The sequence below is a fragment of the Arvicola amphibius genome, chromosome 1, assembly GCF_903992535.2.
Source record: "Arvicola amphibius chromosome 1, mArvAmp1.2, whole genome shotgun sequence".
Classification (NCBI taxonomy): domain Eukaryota; kingdom Metazoa; phylum Chordata; class Mammalia; order Rodentia; family Cricetidae; genus Arvicola; species Arvicola amphibius.
In genome coordinates this window covers 69,474,500-69,501,809 of record NC_052047.1, presented here as the reverse complement: position 1 = coordinate 69,501,809, position 27,310 = coordinate 69,474,500, and the positions used below count along the sequence as shown (strand labels likewise).

At 45.2% G+C, this 27,310-nt stretch overlaps 2 protein-coding genes across 2 annotated transcripts in view; one reads left to right on the top strand and one right to left on the bottom strand.

The window, feature by feature from the left end:
• The window catches only part of Znrf3 (zinc and ring finger 3), a 151,307-nt gene extending 129,236 nt beyond the window's left edge, over nucleotides 1-22,071 (top strand). Inside the window, exons 3-9 of the mRNA XM_038344436.1 lie at nucleotides 8,308-8,382; nucleotides 9,053-9,184; nucleotides 10,675-10,785; nucleotides 11,744-11,911; nucleotides 14,887-14,989; nucleotides 15,800-17,506; nucleotides 18,538-22,071. Of these exons, the coding sequence (XP_038200364.1) occupies nucleotides 8,308-8,382; nucleotides 9,053-9,184; nucleotides 10,675-10,785; nucleotides 11,744-11,911; nucleotides 14,887-14,989; nucleotides 15,800-17,506; nucleotides 18,538-18,575 (2,334 nt within the window). The 3' untranslated portion in view covers nucleotides 18,576-22,071. The remainder of the gene's footprint in view (nucleotides 1-8,307; nucleotides 8,383-9,052; nucleotides 9,185-10,674; nucleotides 10,786-11,743; nucleotides 11,912-14,886; nucleotides 14,990-15,799; nucleotides 17,507-18,537) is intronic.
• A 720-nt stretch (nucleotides 22,072-22,791) lies between these two features.
• C1H22orf31 (chromosome 1 C22orf31 homolog) lies at nucleotides 22,792-26,675 on the bottom strand. The gene is given in 8 exon segments (XM_042055043.1): nucleotides 22,792-22,973; nucleotides 22,976-23,031; nucleotides 23,033-23,119; nucleotides 23,121-23,225; nucleotides 23,799-23,907; nucleotides 25,301-25,372; nucleotides 25,375-25,522; nucleotides 26,661-26,675. Coding segments are annotated over 8 exon segments (774 nt in total).
• Nucleotides 26,676-27,310: the final 635 nt, after the last annotated feature.

The following is a 27,310-nucleotide window of genomic DNA, read 5'->3' as shown; positions in this document are numbered from 1 at the left end:
TCTCCTAAGGTTTAGGTACTCCTTGTCAGGTGTTAAAACAAAGAGGACCATTGTGTTTCTTGGAACTGATCTAAAAGTCTATATTTGAGATTAAGATCTAAGGAAATGCATTTCCGTTTAACACCCAGTAGTTTCTGATTGTGAACAGGCTCCCAACCTGTGCACCGGCGCCGTGCATGACTACAGACTCAGCCTCTTCTGATGGTTCCTTTAATTAGTAGGAATTAAGTGGAGGCTGCTGCATATTTTGAGAATAAATAACACTGTTTAAACTTAGGCAGCCTTAACCATTAACTTAACCACTGGATTCTCGCTGCTACATGTCTCCTGAATAGATCAGCATAATCTTAACTAGGACTTAAAAATGCTTCATCCTCTCTCGGGAACTTAGAACTTGAAGCCCATGGGAGCCTTTGGAGGCTTAATGACTTTAATTATGGCAAGAAATATCTTCTGGTGGGTAGGAGTGCAGCTGGTGGGAGAGCCCTTTCTCAGAGAAGCCGGATGAGAGCTGGCAGAAGGGGGGTGGTGTTGGCCGCAGGGCCCCTGAGTTCTGAACTGTGTTTGTGGCTTCAGAGCTTTGATCACTTGCCAGGGAAACCTGGAAGGTCAGGCCAGGCTGCAGCCAAGCCCTGGAATGAGGAGCCAAGTCAGTGGAGCCGGTGGCTCTATGTCACCACCCTTACCTCCCACCCTTGAGAAGTAACCTTGTCTGGCCACCCAGTCTTCCAGCCTTTCTTTTACCATTGGTCCTCTTTCCGTGTTGGTCTCCTTTTGGATTAGGCCTGAAAGAAACTAACAAAATGCCCTCTAAATGTAATTTGGTAAAATCAGATACTGTGTGTACTTTAGAAGAGATCAGGGCTGGGTTTTTGTTGTTGTTGTTTCTTTTTGTTTTTAACTCGGTGTGTTCCAGCACAAATGACCTCCGAGCACAGGTGACCTCTCCTGGTGGCTTATGCCAGGTTTCCCCATGTCTTCTAACATAACTGCCAGTCCCAATTCTTGGCACCAGGGTTTTCTCACTGGTTCCCCGTGTGCCCTGCTGTGTGACCTCATTTCCTATGGAATGAAAAATCTCTGTCAGAAAACAGGGCCCTTGGTGAGTTGGCTTTGTGAGCCCCTTTGCTTGGTGTGGCTCATGTTTCAGGGCACAGGGCTGTCCAGAGTATGCAAGTGCCTGGTGCCTGGGTGGTCACTGACTAGAGAAGAGTAAAGGAGGAAAAAGTGAGGAGTAAAGGTTTAAAATCCATTTAGTGCTCTCCAGAAAGAGAAGGGCACAGGACCCAATGAATGGCAGTTCGGACTAGGAAAAACCACCAAGAGAAAGCTGTGGTCGTAGATATGGTCAGCCCCTAGGTCCACTGGCTGTTCTCCACTGGAATGAACAGCACACCACCACCACTTGCTCCATCGTGGCCTTCCTGCAGCAGGATCAGGACCCTGTACAACACCAGAAGCTGTTACTGCTACTCTGCAAGTCTGTAGGCTACAGAAATCTCCCATATTGGTACTTAGATGTCTAAATACTCTAAGGCAGGCTGCCTTTGAGCTTGAAAGCTGTGAAGCTGTGGAATCTGCAGCCACTACTCCTAGAGAGCCATGTTCGGTGTCTCAGCAGACCCAGTGCCCTGTTCTCTTTTGCAAATGGCAGGGTAGATTCTATCAGTTCTCTAGGCCAGAGGAAGGCCAAGGGCACAAATCCAGAGGTAGTCATCTGTCTAGCTTTTCCTCATTGGAGTTCTAAGAAAAGTTCACTTTCCTCCAGAGAAAGAAGGGGCAGAGCACACATTGTAAGTGTACAGGATGTTTTTTTTGAGAGGTTTGGACTCCAGTATACAAAGCCCAGGGCCTAAGAACTACAGGCAAAGCTACTTTTGATTTTACTGCTGGCCAGAGTCAAGATGTTTGCCTTAGAAGTCAGCAACCTCCTCAGCAGTACAACAAAAGATGGTATGGTGAATAGGGAGGGCGGGTCCTGAAATTGGAAGTGTGAAGACATAGGACTAGAGTTCCAAAAAGGTACAGCTAAACAGACCTATGGAAGAGTTGGGGGATCCACAGGTGACCAGCCTTGCTCACTGAGTGAGACTGATGCTCTGTGAGCCGACACTAAGTCAGCTGTGAAGTCTGACACCCAGACTGCCCTCTACTGAGGGAAGCTTTTGAAGATGGAGCTGCAATGAGGAACTGGCAGCAAGGCTTAGGGACTATTCCATGGAAGGCAAGTTAAATGAGGTAAAACTGAGCCCTAGGAGTGCTGCATGCTACATCCTTCAATGGGAAGGACACTTAGAGAACCAGGAGAAGAACTGTCTAGTAAGGCTAGGAATAAGAGGGGTGTTGAGTTTGGAAGCTGTGGGCAAGGGAAGTCAGATCTTACCCTAAGAGCAGCACAGTTAGGTCCCTGACTAAGAAAGGTCTTGTTCTGTGCTGTAAATAAGTAAGGCTGGCTGGGTAGGAAGAGCCGCAGGGAAAAAATTAGTTGTGACTCACAAGGCACTAAGGTGGCAGCAGTGGGGATGGAAAAATAGGAGGTAGATTTGGAAGTTGGAATCAGTATAGCTTGGCAAGCACTTAAATGTAGAGTGGCACAGCAAACTACAATTTCCATGTACCACCTTGAGGATGGAGACCAAGTTGTAGGAAAGTAAGAATTTATTTCTTTGGAGTTTTCTTTTTTCTTTTCTTTTTCTTTTTCTTTTCCTTTTTTCTTTTTTAGTTTTTCAAGACAGGGTTTCTCTGTAACTTTGGAGCCTGTCCTGGAACTAGCTCTTGTAGACCAGGCTGGCCTCGAACTCACAGAGATCCACCTGTCTCTGCCTCCTGAGTGCTGGGATTAAGTGTGCACCATCACCGCCAAGCTGTTGGGAGTTTTCAAGACAGTGTCTTACCATGTGTCCCAGGCTAGTCTTAAACTCTGTTTACCGCTGACTGGCCTCGAACGTGCAGCCTCCTGAGTGCTGGAATGACCGGTATGCACCATCACAAGCAACTTTAAAAAAGAGAATTGAATGAATCATAGGCCCACATCATCCTGCTCAAGAAATGTCCTGCAGGGTCTGGGATAATGTGTTCTGCCCTGCTCTGGAACTAGCTGCAAAAGTTTAGAAGAATCTAATCTGAAGCAGAAAGTTGGTGCTAAGTCATGGAAAGCAATTCTTGAGCCTCTAGTACCATGAATTCTCCACTATTGTAATGTCTGCCACCTTGTGTTAAGCTATATGTAAGCATATCTGAGAACCCCATAAACATGTTCACATGGCTGAAAGGAGGAGTCCCCAGCATCCTCACCTTGCTTAAGAAGGAGTGCCTCACTGCCTGTGATGCCACACACCTTTTATCCCAGCACTCAGGAGGCAGAGACAGACAGATATCTGTGAGTTCAAGGCCAACCTGGCCCACAGAGTGAGTTCCAGGACAGGCTCCAAAGCTACAGAAAAACCCTGTCTGGGGGAAGGGGAAGGGAAGGAAGAAAAGACATTGTCAGGTGTATTATGGTAGATGCTTCCAAAAGGTTCTTGTTTGTGTCTATCACACAGTTAGTTGGCTATCTTAAATTGTTCATAGATGGAACTATATAATTGGATGTTTTCATACCAATAACCATTTCTGTTAAGTTGTGGATGTGTACATTATTTAGTAATTGGCTACCAGAGCAAAATGTCATCCTTCTACCTGTGAGAGTGAAAAGAAGGGGTTGATAATCCTTTAACCCAAGCGTGCTACCCACCATGGAACATTGATCCAAAGCCTGCTATACAGCAGGGAAGGTATTCTATGCATTGCTAAGAAAGGCTTTCTAATGCTGGGTAGTCAGGAGCAGCCAAAAAATGAATGTGCTTCACATTTGTCATGGATAGCTCTAGAAAATGCAATACTTCCAGAGGATACCAGCCAGGAAAATAGGTCATTTCCATATGTGCACTTTGTGGAAAGCCACTCTAGAGACAGGATAAGCAACCTTGTATTCTTCATCTCTTGCCCATATGTCCCTGAACTAAACACCAAACTTTCCTGGTGATGCCCCCAGAGGTATGGTGTATTCCACCATCATCACATGCAGAAGATATGCTCCATAAGGATAAATACCTGTCTTTCACTATGTCTGCTGTTAAATAAATATAATAAAATTATATTCCGTAGAGCCACTGGAATAGATATATGTCAGAACTTCCCATAAGAAGCTGTAGACACATCTTCCAACTAGCTATTGACAGTCCAACTCCTTGGGTACTCTCTCATCAAGAATCCAGAGAAAAGTTTTTTTGGTTATTTCCTGCTGAGAACATGTTTTGTCTTCATTTTCCTACAATAAAGCTTAGACATTAGGGAACTTACATCCAAGTGCTTAACAAAGATATAACTAAACAAAACTTAATGTATCTCAGAAGTTCCAAAGGACAGGTATTGATTGGTAGGTCTGAGCTCCAAATCAGGTCTGGACACGTCAATCGCGCGCACACACACACACACACACACACACACACACACACACACACACACATCCCTATAAGGCCCTATTATAACAGAACCATTGTCATCAGAATGCTGTCTGCATTGGGAGTTTATAGACTTGGTCTTGTGGAAGAACCATCCCCATAGTCAGGGAGCTCTTTCCTTGCCGTAACCTAAATATGGGCCCAGACAGGTTTCTTTCAATTTACTGAGCATTGATTGAATCATCATAGGAGTGATGAATGATTAGTAGGGTCTTGCCTTCTGAGGCTTCTAATTTTGTGCTTTGTAAAATAGAAGCATGCAGATTTTGCTCTTTCGTTACTTTGTATCACCTACAAACATCTCCTTGCCACTATGTTTCTGGTTGCCTCTCCTTTGGTTCTACCTGTGCTGGCCTAAGTGAGGATAAAAGCAACCTGAAGATACCTCTGATGGGAAGGGTTAGCAAGGCAAGGCCTTTGGCTGCTGTTTAGTTTTGCAGGGATGTCTCACATCTAAGAAAGCCACAGCCTTTTCCATCCTTTCATGCAGCATTACAGGTATAACATTATAAAAATAAAGTTTACTCTAGTCACAAGACTGGTAATCTTCTAGCTAGGATTTAGGTTGTTTGAAATATAATAGTTTGGCAGGAGATGGGCAATAGATAAAATTGGAAAATTTGTTCAAAGAACTTGGCTTCTCAAGTTTTTAAAATTACATTGGGGCAGGAGGAAAAGTGTAACCAAACAGTATTTTATGTTTTTAAAATATAATGAAAGTTCCCATCTTGTAAATTAAGGTTACCCATGACCTTTTCTTGAGGATTAAACAAACTCAGGATTAATGCATGCTAGCACATTTTACCATTGAGTAACATCCATCAGTCTTTTCTAAAGCCACACACCTCCCAACAGGCATGCTCTCAGTAGGCTCTCTTTTTACCCAGTCCTGATATGTGCTGGAAATACAAATTACTTCAATTAGCAGCTTAGTCCAAACTACCCTCAAACTCTGTGTTGCTGGGATGATCTTGAATTTTATGATTCTCCTGCCTCTACCTCTTAAATGATGGAATTACAGACACCATACCCAGTCCTAACGCCTTGCTAAGGATCTCTTTATGAAGGGCTAGGGCTTTAGGCATGGTTGACAATCACTCTGCCAATTGCACTACATCTCCAGCCTCCATAAATAAAATTTTTATTGTAATTCACTGAAAATTTGCTCAGCCACAGGACTTGTCCTTAGATTCCATGCATTAGTGATTTGTCTGAGGTTGAGTTGTAGATGAGAGCTAAGCACTTTATTCTCTACCTGTCCTCCTCACCAAATAAATAAGGTTTGGTTTTGGTTTGGTGTTTTAAGACAAGGTTTCTGTGTGTAGCCCTGGCCATCCTCAGACTCACTCTATAGACCAGGCTGGCCTCAAACTCACAGAGATATACCTGACTCTGACTCTGACTCTGACTCTGACTCTGACTCTGACTCTGACTCTGACTCTGACTCCCCCTCCCAAGTGTTGGTATTAAAGGTGTGTGCCACCATGCCTAACAAAACCATGTATGTTTTGAATAATCTTTTGTATGGCTGAGAATGTATAGCCCCATGGTAAAGGACATAACCTGGTATGGATGAGGCCCAAGGTTTACACTCCCTGCCCCCGGCTCTGTGATGTCTGCCCTGAATGGGTCATGCCTCTGAAACAAATGAACATTCGTGTTCTTGTGAAACAAGAAATACAGGGAAGTCAAGGAGGCCCTCTGGCTGTGTAGTTTCCCTGAGGCACATTCCAGGAAGGCATTCCCTACCCAGGCACTGCAGCCTGTGCCAGCCTCTCCAGGTGCACTAGCATCAAAGCTGGAGGGACAAGCACTCCAGTCAGGACATATCTGAACTCACACTCTTCACAGGTACTGTTTGATATCCTGGATCCCTGGATGAAAGCAGAATAAAAGAATGAGAGGACCTCTTTATTTCTTCCTCTGGGAATGGAATTTGTGAAGAAGCCTAGGGTACCACTGGGGCAGAAACACAAGCACCCATCAGGAGTCTAGGAGCTGTGGGTAGAAGTCTGCTCCCCTAAGGAACTTAATCTAAGAAAACAGTCGTGCCATTTTATCTTGGCCTCGCACAGGGACATGGTTGTTCTGGGGCTGGGCATGAAAGATTCAGTGACTTAAAATGCAGTGGTACAGCACTTGCTCAGCATGAACAAAGCCCAGGTTTGACCACAACACTACCAAGCAGAAAAGAAAGAACGACTGAAACTTAGCAGGGACAGCCCACTGGTCACCAGTGAACACTGATAATAAAACAACCAGGTAACCCTCAGTTGACTTTCTGATTGTTCAGTCTCAGTTTGTTTTTAAGAAAGGTACCTGTAGAACAAGGACAAATCCTGCATCATTGCACCCAGGATTCCTGTGTTTCTTAAGCTTCCAAGGAACATACTTTATCTTCAGTGTCATTAAGTTTTGACTTGGTCCCAAGTGCAAGGGGGTTGACTTAAAAAGTAACGAAGTGACACTGCCCTCTAGTGGTCCGATAAAGTCATTGGTCATTCTTGTCTGTGTTCTTTGGGTTTGTGCACCTGTCAGTACAGATTATTCCTGTGGAAGGAATTTACATTTATTCTCTGTTTATTTGTTGGGTCTATTCACTGTTTGAGCTCATAGTGACTGGCCTGGATGATAATTTGCCCATCTTTTAGCATGCTGGTTTGGGAAGTTGGCTTGTTTTCCCTGTATTTTTTTTAATACCTCTGGCTACCTCTGTTACAGTAGTTCAAGTCCTAAAAGCAAGGGTCTGTCTCATTTCTTCTGCAGATTCAACTCTGTTGTTCACTTAGCTGGAGATAAAATGAGAAGGTTCACTGAGGTGGAAAGGAATCTTTTCTCCCATCTTTTCCTCTACCCCAACAACAATATAAATTTCTATCACTTCTCATTTGTTTTTAAGCCTTCTTGTCTTGTCCCTCTGACCTCTAGTTTTCCAACTGGTGGGATCAGCTGAGTCCCCAGAGCTTGCTGAACCTGCCTCCAGCTTCACTGAACCCTTCTCTGTGGTCAGAGCCAGGAAATCTGCTTTACAAATTTCACAAGTGGTTTCTGATGTTCAGCCAGGCTTGGCAGCCAGCTGCTCTAAATCCCCACTTATTATTTCTTTTAAGCCCCCCAATGGTGTCTACAAAGATCTGCAGCTTGTGTTGTGTGTTAAAAGTGACCATTTTGAGATCCATTCAGTAGTAGTCAACATGCTATTCTAACTAGATGGCATGGGAAGGAAGAAAGGACCACAAGAGACAAACCAAAGGCATTTACTCTGGTTGCCAGGGGCAGTGTGTTCGTAGCAGAAAATATCAAAACCAGTACCTCTGCACTGGCTGGGCAAACTGCCCATCCATAGACTTGTTTTTAATATTCCAGCTAGATGGGAAAGAAAGACTTTGCATAGTCAGTTACTCATTTCCACCCATTCTAAGTCACCAGGCTACTGGGATGATAGGACACAGTAAGTGGCTGTGTCTCCTGTTTTTCAGATGAGAATGTCAAGGCTTGGAAAAGTAGAACAACTTGCTCAGAGGCACAGATCTTGCTTACTCTCTGGTTCTGCATTTGAAGCCATACCTGATTTATGAGGCCAGTATTGGTAGGGTCAAAAGACAGAGTTGCTGGGCTGGGCAGTGATGGCACACAACTTTAATCCCAGAATTTGAGAGGCAGAGGAAAGTAGATCTCTGTGAGTTTGAGACCAACATGGTCTACAAGAGCTAGTTCCAGGACAGCTAAGGCTGTTTATACAGAGAAACCCTGGCTCGAGGCAGGTAGGGACAGAGTTGCCAACCTTCTCTTTTTCATGTTCCAGGCCAAGAGAGCAGTTCAGCGGGGAGCCACTGCAGTTATCTTTGATGTATCTGAAAACCCAGAAGCCATTGACCAGGTAAATAAATCTCCACCAAAATCATTCCTACTGTCTGCCTGAGAGGAATTTGCTGTGGTTATATTGAGTGGGCACTGTTGTGACACCCTTGTCTCAGATTCTTTGCACCTATCTGCTGAAGTAATATGCCTGTGTTTGAGTATCATATCCTGAGGGAGGCATATAGAAAGTGGTTATGGGTCAGGAGTTAGGGATAAGGGACATTTTCAAATAGTCTTCTGGACTTTCAGCCAGCTCAGCCCATCTTAAAACAAGTATAGCACCCTATCCTTGCCTTTCTGGGAATCCCAAGTCTGTAATGCTTGAAGACTTCAAGAATGTCCAAGTGGGGGTTTAATGTTCTTTCTTGTGTATGCATTCATAAAATACACGTGTGCGTGTATGTGCTGAAAGCTAGACCTTGCATTGCCAGACAAGTGCTCTACCACAGAGCCACATCTTGCTTTTTCTTTTTTTTTTTTTTCTGTTTGTTTTTTGAGACAGGGTTTCTCTAGCTATGGAGCCTGTCCTTGAACTCAGTCTGTAGAGCATTCTGGCCTCAAACTCACAGAGATCCTCCTACCTCTGGCTCCTGAGTACTGGGATTGAAGGTGTGTGCCAACACCGCCCAGCCTCTCTTGCTTCTTAAAGTAAGCATGTCTTTTAATTGGTGCCCTCTCTTTCTTGCCAGCTAAACCAAGGCTCAGAAGACCCTCTTAAGAGACCAGTGGTGTATGTGAAGGGTGCAGATGCCATCAAGCTGATGAACATTGTCAACAAGCAGAAAGTAGCCCGAGCAAGGATCCAGCACCTCCCTCCTCGAGTGAGTGGTAACTTGTCTGTTGCCTACCGGTCGGTGCCTTCATTTTCTTTGAGCTTTGACTTTCAGCCATCTTGTTCCTATATCTAGAATGCTGGCATAGTATCTGTTTCTATGGGTTGAGCTCAGCTATAGGACAGGAAAACAGAAATTTTCACTAATTTTTTTTATTTGTAAAAAAATTGTAAAAGCTTACAGAAATAGACACTGTATGCTATGAAGTCTCTGGTTTTACTCATCTGGCGTTGCCCCTTTTAGCCCATCCTTCTGAGAGACAAGCTGAAAAAAATGAAGGGATGACACATTTAGCACTTGTTTCCCTTTGTCTCTTTCCTGCCATCTGACCTAGAAAGACCTAAGAAAAGGCCTATACTTCCTTCTGCCAATCAGGTAGATCACTGACTTAAAACTCCCCGGCTCACAAATACGAACACTAAGAATTTCTCAGACATGGGACTGACATTGGTTGTGATGAATAGCAGTCAGGCGTCACTTCATTGCACTGAAACAGTAGTACTGCCCACTGACACTTGACTGGCCTCTTCTCCTCAGCCTTGGAATCTGGGGCTGATGCCCATATATGTTTTCTTCCCTCTTCACAGTTACTGAACTGTTCCCATGCAGAATGATTCTTCCTCCTGCACCAAGTATATGGGTAGCACAGCATCTTACTAGGGTCCTGTTCTTACTGGCTAAGTGGATATCCGAGATGTAGCAGCTTCAGATAGCAGAAGTCAGTGTTCTTTGTGTGAAAAAGATAAGAGCTGCCAAGTGCAGCTCAGTTGGTAGAGGACTTGCCTAGCATCCACAAAGCCCAGGGTTCATTCCCCAGCACTACATAAAGCTGCTGTCATGGCACAGCTGTGATTCCAACATTTAGAAGGTGAATTTAGAAATTCAGGGTCATCTTCAGCTCCATAGCAAGGTAAGACCAACTTAGGATAAATGCTACCCCCTACCCCACACCAAAAAAAGAAACAAGACATTTGCAGAACTGACTTGCTGTCTTCATTTTAAAGGAAGAAGGAACTCTTGGGCAAACGTGACTCATTGTAGTGGAAGCTGATTTTTGTGGAAACACCATACAATTTTCTAAGTTGTTGTAAACCATTAATTATATGCTTAGTAATCACTGTTCCCTCAAAACACAACACTCACTCCTTTGTCTATAACTGTGATTATTTGTGTTTATTCAGAGGGGCTTTTCTCACGAGGTATACCAAACTTTGCACTGTTTTAATGGGAGACTAAACTTTACAAATGGCTCTCTCGGCTACTAGGAGGTGTGAGGCTAATATAACTCCCCCACCCCCATCCTGGCCACATTAAGGCACTATCACTGTGTTCATGTGAGCAGAACCCCACAAACTTCCTACACACTGAGGGATCCTGTCCTCACTCGTCCACTCCATTTCCTGACCAGGACTGACAGCCCACATGCCCACAATCAGGCCAAAGAGAACATGGCTCATGGCATTTGTGTTCTATTCTAGCAACCCACTGAGTACTTTGACATGGGGATTTTCCTGGCTTTCTTCGTCGTCGTCTCCCTGGTTTGCCTCATTCTCCTTGTCAAAATCAAGCTGAAGCAGCGTCGTAGTCAGGTAACCCCTAAAAGCAACTTGTGAACCCCATTACCCTGTTGCTGATGAAAGTTAGAGGTCTAGGCAACCTGCTATCCTTGCTCCCCTTCCTTTCTCAGTGTTCTGGAGAATGTCAGACCTCAAGTACTGAGCCCTAGTGTTGAGAGGGGCAAGCCTGAAAAGGCCTCTTCATTGGGTGTATTCCAAGCGAGTATTTTGAAGGAAATGTCCAAATAAAAATTTGTTTTGGAACGTGAGGCCTTTGCTCCTCAGGTAGATTTAGGGTTGGTAAAAATACAGACTGTCAGGTCCCCAGGTCTTGTGATGAAATTTACCTCTGCCAGGCCCTTATGATGACTCTTGATAAACAGGTAGCCATACTAGTACTCTAGCCAACCCATCACTGCTGCTTGCAAGAAAGATCTGCAGGCAGAGGGTGGAGAGAGGAGGGAAGCAGGAGGATAGACTGAGATGTGTGGCAGTGTGATACCTTGGCGAGAAGGTACCTTGGAGAGTGACAGTCAAAAGAAAATGGTTTCAGTTGTCAGGAGGTCTGAGGGGCCATCACCAGCAAAAACAGGGATTATTGGCTAGTATTTATCCACTCACACTGTGTGTCAGATGCTGAGCACTCATCTAAATGCTCATTTCCCTCAACAAGGAGGTATTTAACATAGGGCCTTCTAAAAACCAAAGTCCCACAGAGTTGGGAAGTACCAGAAACAGAGAATTGCCTTTTACCTTGAAGGCAAGACTTTTGAGTAGGGTCACTTGTGAAAATACTAGACAGATGTCATGGGCACTCTAAAGGGTCTATGAAATACAGTGGCAGGGTGAGTTTTGAACAGTTTCTCAAGAATCTGTTTGACCTGAGTGAGACTAGTATTTTCTGTCCCAGTGTCCTGAGTGCATTGGCCTGGGGTGTGAATACTACTATTAATATAATATGTACCAACACTGACCATGTTCTTCCTTGCAGAATTCCATGAACAGGTTGGCCGTGCAGGCTCTGGAGAAGATGGAAACCAGAAAGTTCAACTCCAAAAGCAAGGGGCGCCGGGAAGGAAGCTGTGGGGCCCTGGATACACTTAGCAGTGGCTCCACATCTGACTGTGCTATCTGTCTGGAGAAGTACATTGATGGAGAGGTAATGTTAGAGACAGGACCTGTCTTGGGTGGGGAGGGGATATATGGTCCCCAGAGGTGCTGGGGACCACCATGACCAGTTTCCTACAACCTTGATTCAATATCCAGGCTTTTAAAGGTATTTCTCCTAGGACCTGGGAAGACATAATAGTCTATAGATGGTCTACCTAACTGGGTGACTTTAGAAGTTAATCAGAAATACGTGAATGCCAGGCATGGTAGCACGTGCCAGTCATTATAGCACTTGAGAGGCTAATCAGGAAAATTGTGAGTTTAAGGTCATGACTCCAACAACAAAACAAAACAAATAAACAAAAAAGTACATGGTTAGACAGAAAATACGTAGATGCAAGAACAAGTTGCTTGCTTTGCTTTGAAGAAGTGGTTATGTGGTATGTTTACTTGGAAAAAGTCAAGATATTTGATGCCTTTGTTTTCACTTGTGGCTCTTTATTAAAAGTTGGAATTAAAGTACTAGGAGCAGCATAGACCATTCACCTATAACCACCCATCATTAGCACTTTGTTACTTTGTGCCTCTCTCCAGTTGGACAGGTACACAACAGTTGGGATGAGGGTGGAGCAAACTGTTTAGAGAGTTCAGGCCTTGGATAGCCCCTGAATATAGATTGCTGGACAAAAGTATGTTTGCACACAGGCACTTGGAATGATGCTCTTGCATGGACTGTAGGTACATACCTAGCCCAGGATTCCAACCTAGCCTAGGCAGGTTCTTGGTTTGGCAAGTGATTTCATCCAGTGTCTGCATTGATGATCCAAACCAGCATACTAGATGCTCACGAAGGCTACTTAGGTGAGAAGACACAGGCATTCTAAAGCACCACATTGGTTATTAGTGTGAATATCACTGTGTCAGACTTGTGAGAAAATAAAAGCAAAGCAGCAAGAATAGTTAGGATGATACTTAGAAAGCCATCACATTCTGTCATAGACTGCTTTCCTTAGAAGCTAGGTGGCCCCAGCAAGTGTTCTTTGTACTTGACCTCCTTCAAAAGTGCCAAGAAGCAACCGTCTGTATATGGTTCAATGACTCTCAGCCTTCCTAATGCTACAATCCTTTAATATAGTTCCTCATGTGTGGTGACCCCAACCATAAAATTATTTTTGTTGCTCTTTCATAACTGTAATTTTGTTATGAGTTGTGATGTAAATATCTGTGTTTTCAGATGGTTTGGTGTGTCGCAGCCCAAAGACTGAGAACCACTGCTCTACTTCAACATAAATGACCTAGGGTGTTTGTAACTCTCCCTGCAAACCCCATGCTCTCTAGCCTGCTGCTTTTGGACTTAGGTGTGCCCTCCAGCTCCTAGAAAGGAACCCACTTCCTTGCCTTCCTTGTCCTTTAACCCTGAGGACTATGATTGGGCCACGTAGATTGGGCAGTTTCAGTTTCCTTCTCCCTATGGGCCCTACTTGAATACTTGAAGGAATGAAAGTGGCCCTTAGTTGGAATTAGGGGAGAGAGTACAGTGTTTTAACTTTCCATTCCTATAACAAATACCTGCAGTAATAAACATATAAAGAGCAAAGGTTTGTTTGAGCGCATAGTTTTTGGACAGTTTGGCCCATGATCATTTGACTGCAAACAGGGAGGCAGCATATCATGACGAAAGCATGTGATGGATCGGACTGGAGGTACCACAGTGGTTAGGAGCACATGCTTCTTTTGGAGAGGATCTGAATTCTGTTCCTAAAACTCGTGTTGAGTGAGTCATACCTACCTGCAACTCCAGCTCCAGGGGACTAGTACCCCCTCAGGCAACTACATTCACATACATACACTCAGTACAAACACATAAGCATGCATTCATATAACTAAAAGTTAAAATTAAGGCAGTCTTGTGCAGAATGCAGCTGTGCTGCTTTGTAAGTCTGCCTGTGTTTCTGAATTACTCAGAAAAATGTACCTTTTCTCTTTTTTTTTTTTTTTTTTTTTTGGTTTTTTTTTCGAGACAGGGTTTCTCTGCAGCTTTTTTAGAGCCTGTCCTGGAACTAGCTCTTGTAGACCAGGCTGGCCTCAAACTCACAGAGATCCGCCTGCCTCTGCCTCCCGAGTGCTGGGATTAAAGGCGTGCGCCACCACCGCCCCGGCAAATGTACCTTTTCTTAATCTTCTTCCTTGTTCTTTCTCCATGTATCTGACCTCTGTACCAGCATAACTCTAGCAACATGAACTCCCTTCTCTTCTCCATTCTCCTGAGCAACTTCTGAGATACACTGCTTTCCTACCCTGAAAGTTCCCTCTTCATCTCTAATAAAATTTATCATCTCAGGTTGGAGAGATGGCTCAGAGGTTAAGAGCACTGGCATCTCTTCCAGAGGTCCTGTGTTCAATTCCTAGCAACCACATGGTGGCTCACAACCATCTTTAATGAGATCTGATGCCCTCTTCTGGTGTTCAGGTATACATGCAGGCAGAACACTGTATACATGATTGATAGATAGATAGATAGATAGATAGATAGATAGATAGATAGATAGATAGATAGATAAATAGTCATCTAGCTTAAAAATAAATAAGTAAATAAGTAAGTAAATAAATAAACCAAGTAGTGGTGGCACGTGCCTTTAATCCCAGCACTCAGAAGGCACAGGCAGACAGGTAGGTCTCTGAGTTTCAGGACAGCCTTGTCTACAAAGTGAATTCCAGGACAGCCAGGGCTACAGAGAAATCCTGTCTAAAAAAAGTAAAGAAATAAAAAAATAAGTAAATCTTCAACATTGCTTACCAGAAGGACACAAAAGAGAAGGAGAGGGAAACCAGGTCCCACTAGGCCCTCTCCTTCCTGGTACTGCCAATCTAGGAACACTTAAGATTCATATTTTAGCAGGAGGGCACCAGCACATTCTGTCCCCCATAGGATCCATTGGAGGAGGCACATGTGTGAGACTGAAGGCAGAAGTACCCTCCCTTCAGTCCATTCTTCATGCTATGTCCCCCTCTTTCCCTTTGCAGGAACTTCGGGTCATCCCCTGTACCCATCGGTTCCACAGGAAGTGTGTGGATCCATGGCTGCTGCAGCACCACACTTGCCCCCACTGTCGGCACAACATCATAGGTAATTGTTACAGATCTTGGAGGACACTGTCCCTTCAAAGTATGTTAAGTGCTTAATGCATGCTGTAGGCTCATGAACGAACTGAACCAACGCGGCATGGTCTTCTGGCCTGTAGGTGTGTAAGCATTAGGCTTTGAAACTTGGCTGCACAATTCTAAGCAGAGCTTGGCATTGAGGATCACTTTTAGGGGCAGGTGATGAGGCTCAGTAGGAGACTGTTGCCTAGATTGTGCAAAATCACAGGCTTGACACCCTCCCACCCCCTCAAGAAAATCATCTTGCGTTCAAGTTTGAGTTTCCAATTAAACAGGACCCTAGCTGGGTATATGGTATACACATGGTATACCCAGCACTTGGGAAGTAGACACAGGTGTTAAAGGTCATCTTTAACTATCTAGCAGGTTGGAGGTCAGGCTGGGGTCATGCCTGAGAAAAGTAGAAAACAACAGACCCTAGCATCCTGGCCTGGCCTCCCGGGCCTAGAGCCCTGTCTCTAACAGATGACTGCCCAGGCCTAGACTGCAGGGTTGTTTCCAGGGACACAAGGGATGATGAATATGCAGTAACAGTGTTTGTTGCTCTACCCATGTCATCATTACAGGGCAGGGTGGGAGACACTTTCATCTTTGTGTTTTGCTCTCTGTACTCTGTGTGGAGACATAGGAAAAGAGACAAGTCAGCCTCCATCAGCTCAGCTGAACTTGGAGGCAGCTTATAATGTGGCAGGGTCAAGCATAAACTCCCTGGCACTTGGCTTTACTTGATGCTTCAGGCTTTGACCCATTACCTTGTTTCCTCCTCCTCTTCCAGAACAAAAGGGAAATCCGGGTGCTGTTTGTGTTGAGACCAGCAACCTTACACGTGGTCGTCAGCCAAGAGTGACCCTGCCAGTACATTACCCAGGCCGTGTGCATAGGACCAACGCCATCCCAGCCTACCCTACCAGGACAAGTATGGACTCCCATGGCAATCCTGTCACACTGCTGACCATGGACCGGCATGGGGAACAGAACCTCTATTCTCCACAGACCCCTACCTATATCCGTGGCTACCCATCCCTGCACCTGGACCACACTCTGACCCCTCACCGCTGCAGCCTGGAACACCGGGCCTACTCACCAGCCCATCCCTTCCGCAGGCCCAAGTTCAGTGGCCGCAGCTTCTCCAAGGCAGCTTGCTTCTCCCAGTATGAGACCATGTACCAACACTACTACTTCCAGGGTCTCAGCTATCCAGAACAGGAGGGCCAGCCTATTCCCAGCCTTGTACCCAGGGGTCCATCCCGTGCCTTCCCACCAAATGGTGGAAGCAGCCTGCTCTTCCCCACCGTGGTGCACATGGCCCCTCCCACCCACGTGGAGAGTGGCAGCTCTTCCAGCTTCAGCTGCTACCATGGGCACCGTTCTGTGTGCAGTGGCTATCTGGCAGACTGTCCTGGTAGTGATAGCAGCAGTAACAGCTCTGGTCAGTGCCGCTGCTCTTCCAGTGACTCCGTGGTGGACTGCACAGAAGTCAGCAACCAAGGTGTGTATGGGAGCTGTTCCACCTTCCGCAGCTCCCTCAGCAGTGACTATGACCCCTTCATCTACCGCAGCCGGGGACCTGCTGTACATCTTGAGGGCTCCCCACCACCAGAGGAGCTCCCAGCAGCACACAGTCAAGGTGCTGGGCGGGGTGAGCCTTGGCTAGGCCCTGCCTCTCCCTCAGGAGACCAGCTGTCCACCTGCAGCCTAGAGATGAACTACAGCAGCAACTCCTCACTGGAACCCAGAGGGCCCAACAGCTCTACCTCAGAAGTGGGGCTCGAGGTTTCTCCTGGGGCTGCCCTGGACCTCAGGAGGACCTGGAAAGGGGGCCCAGAGGGACCATCATGTGCTTGCTGCTTTGATCCCCAGCCCTCTTCCCTGGGCCCTGGGACAGGAGCAGCTTCTGGTGGCAGCACCTTATTCCTGGGTCCCCGGCTCCTTGAAGATTGCAACCCTACAAGTGGGGAGCCACAACCAGGGAGCTCCCAAGGCCTGTATGGCCTTCACTCAGACCATTTTCCCAGGACAGATGGGGTAAAATATGAGGGCCTGCCCTGCTGCTTCTATGAAGAGAAGCAGGTGGCCCACAGTGCTGGCAGGGGCAATGGCTGCTACACTGAAGACTATTCTGTGAGTGTGCAGTACACACTCACTGAGGAACCCCCACCCAGCTGCTATGCAGGAGCTCGGGATCTGAGCCAGCGTATCCCCATTATTCCAGAGGATGTAGACTGTGACTTGGGCTTGCCTCAAGACTGTCAAGGGATGCATAGCCACAGCCCCTGGGGTGGGATGCTGGGCTTGGATGTCCCCAGACTCCACCATTGGAGTCTGGGGACAACTCGGGAAGAGGAACAATCTCCATGCTACCAAGCTGAGATGCCACTGCAGCCTGGCTGCTCTCCAGAGGAGGCGGATGCTTCCAGGGCTAGCCTCTCCAGTGCTCCCCAGGACACTCAAGAGTCCCATGCCCTGGCTGCTGAGGCTTCAGGTGAGAGCAGATGATAGTAGGTATTTGTATAGGGGTTCTCTTCTCAGGCCTTTTCTGTTTGGCTTCTTCTATAACTTGGCTTCTGTACCTGATAGTTTTCAAACGTTGCTTCTTAGCTCCACTCGTCCTCAAGTCCTCTGCCCATGACGTTGGCATCTCTTCCCTTCAGATACTTCACACCCAATAGGAATCGCAATTTCATCAACTGTTCTGCATCTCCTATGGTCCCTTTAGTCCATCCCTGTGCTTCTTAGCAAAGTCCTCCCAACAGACCTCGCTGTACTTGCCTACTGTCCCATTTGGGTGACCTAAGTCACCATCCTTACACTAGAAACACTGTAATGACTCATTCCCTTTATAAGATGTCCTTTGACAGAGAGGGAGGTTGTTTGGTTGGTTTTTGGTTTGATTTGGTTTGGGTTTGGTTTTTGGTTTTTTGAAACAGGGTTTTTCTGTGTAGCCCTGAATGTCCTGGAACTCAACTCTGTAGACCAGAGTGGCCTTGAATTCAGAAGATCTCCCTGCCTCTGCCTCCCAAGTGCTGGGATTAAAGGCGTACACATAAGATGTCTTCTAAGTGGAGCTTCTCCCTTTGATCCCTGCAGCATGTCAGGTTCATTTACATCTCTCGACCTCTCTAGATCTCAGCTCAGTGGCCTTTCTTTCCCCATCAGCATCACTCTTGCTCCCTCTGCTCTTCCCTAAGTCCTTGTGGGAAGGTCTGTGTGATCTGTCTTCCCTGCTTCTTCAGTGCTACTGGGAATTCAGTTTTCTACATCATGATTTCATGACATCTTAGTACTTCCAGAAGACTGTATAGCCAAAAAAGGAAGACCTGTCCCCAGAGACAACTGTGTAGACTTGAGCCCCTCAGGAAAGAAGCCATCGCTGTCCCTCCCCCTTACCATTCACGTAGTCCACCCACCATTGTGAATTGTCACTTCCAAGAGCCCACCTTACCTGGTACATACTTCCCAAAGCCTGCTGTGCCAGCTCTCCACAACCTTGACTCTTCTCCCTCTCTCTCCCAGGACCAGGATCTGGCCCAGGCATCGGTACGGGAGCTTGAGCTCAGAAGGAACTCTTTTGTAAAAATCGGAAACTGTACGAAGACTTCAAAGTCTGGCTTCCTTCAAAACTAATATATATATACATACACATATATATATACACACACATATATATATATGTATGTATATATATATTAGTTTTGACAAACACAAAAGTGGTAATAAAGAGAGCCCTCCTCAACCCAAAATGTGAGCCTTCTGTGGCATCCCCTTCCCATTAACAAACCAACAGACAAAATCTCTTGAGTCCTTTTTCTCTTTTAATAATGTGTTATTCTGTTTTGTAATGTGTGTTTGGGGTTCTGAGGTGTGTGGGATTGAGTTCTCTGCTTTTTTTTCTAAGATGTTATATGTAAATGTAAAAAGTTATTTAAATATATATTTTAAAGAACCCTAACCACCAACTTTTGTTGAAAAAGAAAAAAGATCACTGCTGCATTAAATGAACCACATCATGTGTCGATACTGTTGTCTCCTTGGTGGGACCTCAGGCCTTTGAAAAGCTCAGGGTTACACCTGCCTTATTGAAAATGAACCAGAAACTTGAAGTAAAAAGCTATTGATAGGGGTACAAATGCCGAGGAACAATGCAAAGCTGCCTCTCCTTTTTCCCTTTTTTGAGGCAAATCTAGACTTCAGGGCTTCTGGGAAGCCCTACCTCTTGTGCCCAAACCTTGTAGGCAGCCATGGAACTGCTATGAACAGGAGGGAAAGGAGAGGTGTCAAACCACTGTTGCCTATGCCCCAGGTTGTTGGGGAGCATTGTGCCCATTGTCTTCTGTTCCTTTGGGTTATCATCTTTGTCCCAACAGAATCCAAGACTGACCAGCCCTGTTACTAGGCCCTCTCCTGCATTCTGACCACTGTGGCAAGGAAGAGAAACTCTCCCCCTTACTGTCCGGCTCTCAAGTCTTCTGTAAAATTGCTCTGGACTTTGTGCCATCAATTGCAGAGGTGACTTGAATGGGGTGTGCAGGACAGACACCCAGGAGGAATGTTGCTTTGTGGCCTTGGTGTCCTATGGGACTGGAGAAACAAGCGCTCCTCTCACCCAGCAGCAGTACACCGCCCCTTGAAAAAAGGCATGCTGGGGCACACCTGTGCCCATGGGTCTGGGGGCAGCCACACCCCTCAGCTACTGCCCCCTTTGGTTGCCTTTCTAGGGGACATATGCTTGACCCATGGGGGTGTGCACTAAACTTCATTTGAATCAATTTTCCAACCCCAGAAAAAGGCCTCAGGGCTCTTTGGGCCTCTGCCTGGTAACTGCAGTGGCTCACCCCACCAGCAGAGGTCTGCTAGCCTGTCTGCCTGATGCACTATTATGTACTGATTCTCCACGAGACAGACTATCAGATAGTTCAGACCCAAAGGGTAGCCTTTGTATGTTTTTTCCTGCCTCTTCTTTTTTAAGGGGAAGGGAGAGTTTTTTAAACCCAAACCATTTTTGGTTGTTTTTGTCATTGTTGTTTTTAAGATGTTTTGTTTTTAAAAGGGAGAAAATTTATTGAAAACTACTTCAGGGATTGTAATCCTTTTTGTCCAATATAGTCCTTGTTCTTAAAAATGTTTTTCTTTTCCTTAGAGGAAACTAATCGGGTTGGCCCTGTGTCAGTAGCTTTTCTGGTCACTTTTATTCATTCATTTAGCCGATATCTTTTGCCATCTGAAAGAGTTTGGCCTAGTGGATCTGAAAGCCCAGTTACAGAACGGGAACCTTGAAACCTAGGGAAACAGGGACTACCCTATGTTACCAGAGATAGAAATGACCCCTCTTCCAGTCAGACTCCCAGGAAGTCAATTCAGGGGCCAGACTACACAGTTTGAGACCATCAGAATGCTTTGTTCCTTAGAACCCCATCTTTAGATGAGGACATTGACTTATTTCTAGCCAGGATCTGACAGAAAGAAGTCCCCACATCAGGTGATCCAGCCATTTACCCTTTAGGAAGTGGCTTTCATAAAAATCTGTCCTTCCGCCTAACTCTGGGAGTTTGTTGCTTGATGGCTTCTCCCCCAGGCTGTGCTCAGTGCACCTGTTGGTGAGGGTGTGAGAAGGGCCTAAGCTGTTGACATGTGATCGGGGTTGCCTTTATTTCTGGGGCCAGGAGTTGCAGCTGCTAAGAACAAGAGCTTGCATTACTTTGCAGTGGGAATGGGGCACAGCTTTTAACATGAACTGCAAAGCTGCAGCTTCTCACTGTCGAAATATTTGTTTTTTTCAGGTTGTGCTTTTTTTTCCATTTTTAGTGTCTGCATGTGCATATCTCTCCCTTGGCTGAAACAAATCCCAGAAAGACTTGTCTTTGCCCTGGCTAGAAAACCACTTCTCAATAGTCTTAAGACAGAAAAGAATAGAGAATTTGAATGCCACTGGAAGAAGTCAGATGAACAGGTCCAGCTATCCTCTGAAAGAGTGGCAGTGGTAGGGGACAGACACTTGTAGTTGTTATAGTTTGGGGGGTAGTAGGAACAAAAGGAAGATTTAGAAGCAATCACCATCTTTGTGTTCCCTCATCAGACCAGAACAAAATCACCTGTCAACTATCTCATGTCACCATTTCAATAAAAAGAAATTGTGTCTTTGAAGTTCCAAGTACCCTCTTTCGAGGAAGGGGAGGCAGAAATAGATCAGTAGTGTGTGGTAATTGCATAATCATGGACAAGGAGCACCTCACTTTCCCCTGGGAACCTTTGTACCATCTAAATGTGTGTGATAGCTAGTATAAACTTGATACCACCCCTGGGTGTAAAACAGCCATGTCAACTGTAACATTCTAGAATCAGATGAAAATGGAAGTTTGGGCATTCTGATCCATGAGATACCTCTTCACAGCTCCTATAGCGAACGGTTCCTCTCTCCTCCAGGCCCAGGTCATTTTACTAGGTTCCATCTTTAGTCCTGTGGTTCAAGCTTGCCCCTGTGTCTTCTGATCTCAAAGTTCACACAGGACTAATGTTTTTTAAATGTGGTCTATAAAAGAATTAGTTGAAAGTATCGTCTTTTAAACTGATCGGCCGTTTTCTGTTCCTTCCATGAACTTTTTGTATTGTTGGTCTAACGAGACACTTTTTTAAAAAAAAATTTCTTCCATAGCACTTAAGATTTTTGTAAAGACTTTGCTGTAAAGGCTTTGTGATAAAATGATCTAAGGGCTCTTTTCAACATTACCATTTGAAAAACTGTTTTTAAAGCTAGAAAACAACTTATGTATATTCTGTATATGTATAGCAACACATTTCATTTATGGAAATATGTTCTCAGAATATTTATTTACTAATATATTTATCTTAAGCCATGTCTTATGTTGAGAGTGTGATATTGTTGAAATAAGCATTGAAAATGACTAACAAGGCCCTGTAAATACATGATAATTGCACACAGATTTTACATATTTGCAGACCAAAAATGATTTAAAGCAAGTTGTAGTCTTCTATGGTTTTGTAACAAATTGTACAAATGACTGTAAAAAAAAAATACAATTTTATCAAGTATGTGTTACATGTGGTCATTGCTGTGGATGGCTGAAGTCTAGAGTCTGCTACTTTACACAAGCCAGTGCTCTGAGCACTGTTATTCAGAGACTCCCTGTAAACTTCTGCTTCTGTTAAGAGTCCAAGTTGTGGGGCGTTTCCAGTCATCAGAGTTGGCTAGAGTCTGTGGGCTTTATCCTTGCATAGCAGTGTGTGGCAGGAGCCTAAAGCAAGATGACCACAACTTCCAGGCCAGCCTGGACTACAGAGTGCATTCAAGGCTATCCTGTGCAATTCAATGCAACCCTTTCTCAAAAAAAGTAAAAAGTGTGCTCAGCCTGATGATAGAGTGCCTGCCAGCAATCAAGGCTCTAGGTTCAATCCCCCATAGCTGCCTTGCCCTACCCCATATCTTCACCCCCCACACCACCACCCCCAAAACCTGGCTGGGCATGGTGGCTTACAACTTTAATTCTTGTGCTTGGGAGGCAAAAACAGGTGAATTTCTGAGTATAAGGCCAGCCTGATATACATAGTGAGTTCTAGAACAGGTCTATGTAGAGAGAGCCTATCTCCAAATAATAATAATAAAGCCTGGGGACTTTGTCTCTTTTCCCAGGGAGGGTAGTTACTCCACCTTGAGATTGGGTGAAGGGGACAGTTTATTTTTCAGACACTGCAGAGGACACTCCAATCCTATGAGTTCCCGTTATTTTTCATCTTAGCTTGGGCCGCCATTCATCAGGGACAGCAGCCATACTCCCCACTCAGTTCCAGGTTCCTCTCTGCACTCCTGGTGGCATCTGACTGCTGAGCTTCTTGGAGCCTTTGTATAAAGGCTTTACCTAGCTCCAGTCTGTACCTCATGGTTTTAGAAGGATCTCACAGCGTGGGCTCCACCACAGCATGGTGCAGAGCCTGATCCTATGGATGGTTGGCATGTCCTCCAACTGCTGTCCCTCTTGGGTTTCAGGAAGCAACCTTCCAGGCTGTCATCCCAGTGCCCCTGGACAACACTTGGGTAGCAGCTGCATATTTGGCGTATCTATCCTCAAGATCTTGGCTGTTACTTTTTTTCCTTTGAACTTTCTTTACTCAATGCCAAGAAGAAAGCAGAGATGAAGTTCAAACTTGGGAGGTCAGAATAATCAGGGATTTGTGTCTCAGAATCGTCACTGCAGCAACCACCATCATGCTCCTAGCACAGTCTAGTTACCAAATACCTTCTCATATGGCACTGTTTGTCATCTCTAGAACCCCGTGAAGTCCACTGAGACAGACTGAAAGGTGGGGAAATCAGAACTGGTTTGCCCAAGGCCACGGAGCTTAAGAAGCTCATAACCACAGCTGACATCTATTGCACACTAAGCGGGTTCCTAATTATTTATTCTTTGCCAAACTGTTCAAAAGGCCTTTACATCTATTAATTCATTTAGTCTTCATGGAACCCTGTGAGAGAAGGGCCAGTGTCAGTCTATATGATAAAATCAAGACAATGGTTTGTCAGAGTTGGGATTTGAACATACTCTGAGCTCTGCCGGCCACCATGAAACAACAGAACTGGACTTATCAGGTTAGGCCTCTGGCGGACAAGTTCTCTGAATGCAATTTCACAGGCTATTGGTACCTTAGGTGTGGATACATGAGTAAGGATTTTCATCGCCTGGATATATAAATCTGTATGGTAAAATCTCTGGCTTTAGCTTTTCCTTCCCCAACCCATCTCATCACCACTGGCCACTGGTTACCTCTCTGGTACGGCCTGCAGGCCCTCTGCTCTGGAGTGCCCAGTAGCTGGCCTGCTGGCCTTTCTTGTTCTGTGTGTCTCTGCCTCTAACAAGTCTTTTTTTATTAATCCTGCCAGTCAACACCCAAGTAATGACACAAACTTTTTAAAATTATGAACGCGCTGGGCGGTGGTGGCGCACGCCTTTAATCCCAGCACCTGGGAGGCAGAGGCAGGCGGATCTCTGCGAGTTCGAGGCCAGCCTGGTCTACAAGAGCTAGTTCCAGGACAGGCTCTAAAACTACAGTGAAACCCTGTCTCGAAAAACAAAACAAAAAAAAAATAAATAAATAAAATAAAATAAAATTATGAACGCTTAGCCTATAACTTAGGCTTGTTCCTAACTAGCTCTTATGATTTAACCCATTTATGTTCATCTGCGTTCCATCACATGGCATTACCTCTCTTCCATTTTGTGAATCCTGTTCTCTGTGTCTCCTCATGTCTCTACCTTTCTCCTTCCAGAGTCCTCTATGTTCCAGAAGACTTCCCTAACCTCTTCCTGCCTAGCTATTGGCTATTCAGCTCTTTATTAAACCAATCAGAAGGTGCCTTGGCAAAGACACATCACAGCTTAAGCTTTTAGATCTTTCAACCTTATATACTTTATACCTCTTTTGTAAATTTGTTTTTTTAATTTGGTAACAAGGAAAGCTGTAACTATAACTATGATGGCGTATCTCATCGTTTTTATATTATATACCCCCTCCCTTTTCCCTTCAGAAAGATTCTTGCTGGGCAGTGGTGGTGCACGCCTTTAATCCCAACACACAGGAAACAGAGGCAGGCGGATCTCTTGAGTTCAAGGCCAGTCTGGTCTACAGAGCAAGTTCCAGGACAAGCCCCAAAGCTACACAGAGAAACACTGTCTTGAAAAAGAGAGAGAGAGAGAGAGAGAGAGAGAGAGAGAGAGAGAGAGAGAGAGAGAGAGAGAGACAGAGATACTTGAATCTAATTAATCTCCTTTGTTCAGCTTTTTTCCTGACCATTACCAATAACAACTTGTGAACACCACCACTCAAAATTATAACAAATGCCAAATAACCAAAACCCACTTACTCCACCTTTTGGGAATGTGGGTGTTGTGTTCTCTAGACTGTTTCCTGCTATCTGGGGGTAACAGCATATTTAGGGGACCCTGAGAAAATTGGGATAATGGTAAAGTCCTGGGAGAGCTGGTTGTATCATTTTTTGTTTAGTCTTTGGGTGGTGGAAAGTGTAGAGCTTATCTGAAGTCCTGGCTGGACAGTCTGTGAGACTGGACCATCTCAGCAGCTTTGAAGTTGTTCTGGATGCGGAATTCTGAGGAGACTGCAACAGAGGCACTCTGAGAGGCTGGATCATATGGGCTACTTCCTTTTGGAAACAAAAACATTTAAAGGTAGCATGTGCCTTTCAGTATTATCCTATTGCTAGGCTTCAGTCCCTTGGAGGATTTTGCTTCTCTGAGCTGAGAAAGCATACTGTGGCATTTACCCTTCTGTTGTCGTCTGAGCACAACTTTGGCCAGCGAGAACAAATAGGCAATCTATGGCTCCTTACCACTTCCCAATAAGAGGTGGCACCTGGTGCTGGGGCCCACATGGATGTCGGCGAGGCCACATAGCAGTCCTGAAGCTTGGTGTTTAATGGCATGGGTCGTCCATAGGTAGGGATGCTGGACTCTTGTCTCACATTAATTGGGTGCTAGAAATATAAAGAGGAAGTGATTTTTGTTGTTAAAGAGCAGTTCCCACGCAGAAACTAGAAAGTATGTTAGAAACTAACATCATTTCACATGCTATTCCTTTACCCCTGGTCTTAGCAGTCGTGTTGGGGTTTGTGCCTCCTGCTCATCTAGACTCCTTTATACCAAGTAAGGGAAAGATGTGAATTTTAAAAGGTCATGATGATATTTTGGTTCTTAAAGAACAGCATGCTGGGGCAGGAAGCTGGAGTCAGGAAGAGCTCGGTAAGAGAATGAGACTGTTTGCCTACTGGAAAGATAATGAATCCATAGCAAGCAGGAAAGAAAACCAAGTCCTACAAGATTTCTGCATAGGCTGTGATCACAACTCATGCACATTCGAACACAAATGACAGCAAGTAAATCCTACTGGACCATGAATATACCTTCTAACTTGATAGCAAGAGCCTGGTAAAGCCACCCGATAGGGAAATGCACTCTGGTGGCCATAAAGACCAAAACATACTCCCTGGGACTGGCTAAGAACAAGGGAACAATGGATAGATTTGATCACATGAGACCTATCTTTTTAAGAAATGTTACCAATTCAGGGAATAGAGAGCTCAGCAGCAGCCAAGAGCTGACTGCTCTTGCAGAGGACCAGGCTTCCTATCACCTACGTGTGTGTGTTATTGTTGTTGTTGCTTTTATATTTCTAGTCTGGTCACCTGTCTTATCTGAGGCAAATCACTGTCTAGATTCTGGCTGGCACGCGGCCAGTTTTGAGCCATTCACTCCAGTATTTGTGATGTCACTTTGGTTTGTGATGTGGGTGTGGGCAGGTATTACATAATTAGATTTTATGATCAAATGATGTTAGAAAAAGCTCAGAAACTTCTGGAGTCTTCATTTTCCCTTAAAGGCTTGGAAGAAAATCCTGATGTTCTTAGGGAGCATGCTTTGCGTAAAATAGCACCAAGCATGCAGACCAGATTATGTGGGTGCAGATGTGGAGATCCATCCTTATGTGCGCACAAGTGCCCTTCTCCATGCACATAAAAGAGGGTACTTTAAATGATCAAAATAGCTGCCAAGGTTAGGGACCAGAAATGAAAGAACACATCCCTGCAGCCCTGAGCACCTCTCCCTGTGTCTCACCCAAGGAGATGACATGGTTTCTGTGGTTTTATTTGACATCACATGGCCAGTGCAGTAATTAGAGCTGTTAGCACTGTAAAGGCCTGGAAATGAGAACAAAGGCCGCCTCTTCCTGGGAACTCTTGGGCAATGCCTCACTCACCCCTTCTCAGGTGCTGGTCCTGTTGGTGGTTATGATTTTTTTTTCATACACAGAACGCCAAAGAAGGCTCCTTCCAGAGTGGGAGGGAGGTGACACTATGGAAAAACAAAGGATGAGTCTGGCAGGGACTCCTGGAATTGCCATGTGTTGCCTGTTTGAAATTTCAGCTGTTGTCCCTGGAGAGAATCAAAGCTGGCAGGCCGACCGCAACACAGGCTGCCCTGTGGTAGAGCCACCCCCAGTCCCATGGCATCTGGACCCACAGACACTTGGGAAGACAATGAGACCTATTCAGCAGCAAGCTCTGGCTTCACCTCCCAAGAGGTGGGTCAGTTTTAAAGCAGGCCATTGGAAAAGGTTTGTCTTTGGGAAGAGTTTGCAAATACCTAAAACCAGACAAGCAAACATGCTTCCAAACCCGTGAATCCTAGAGAGATGGATGGCACCACGCTTGTAGGTCTCTGGACCGTTACCATCTGCGTTCAGCTCTGCTTGGTAGAGACTAGTC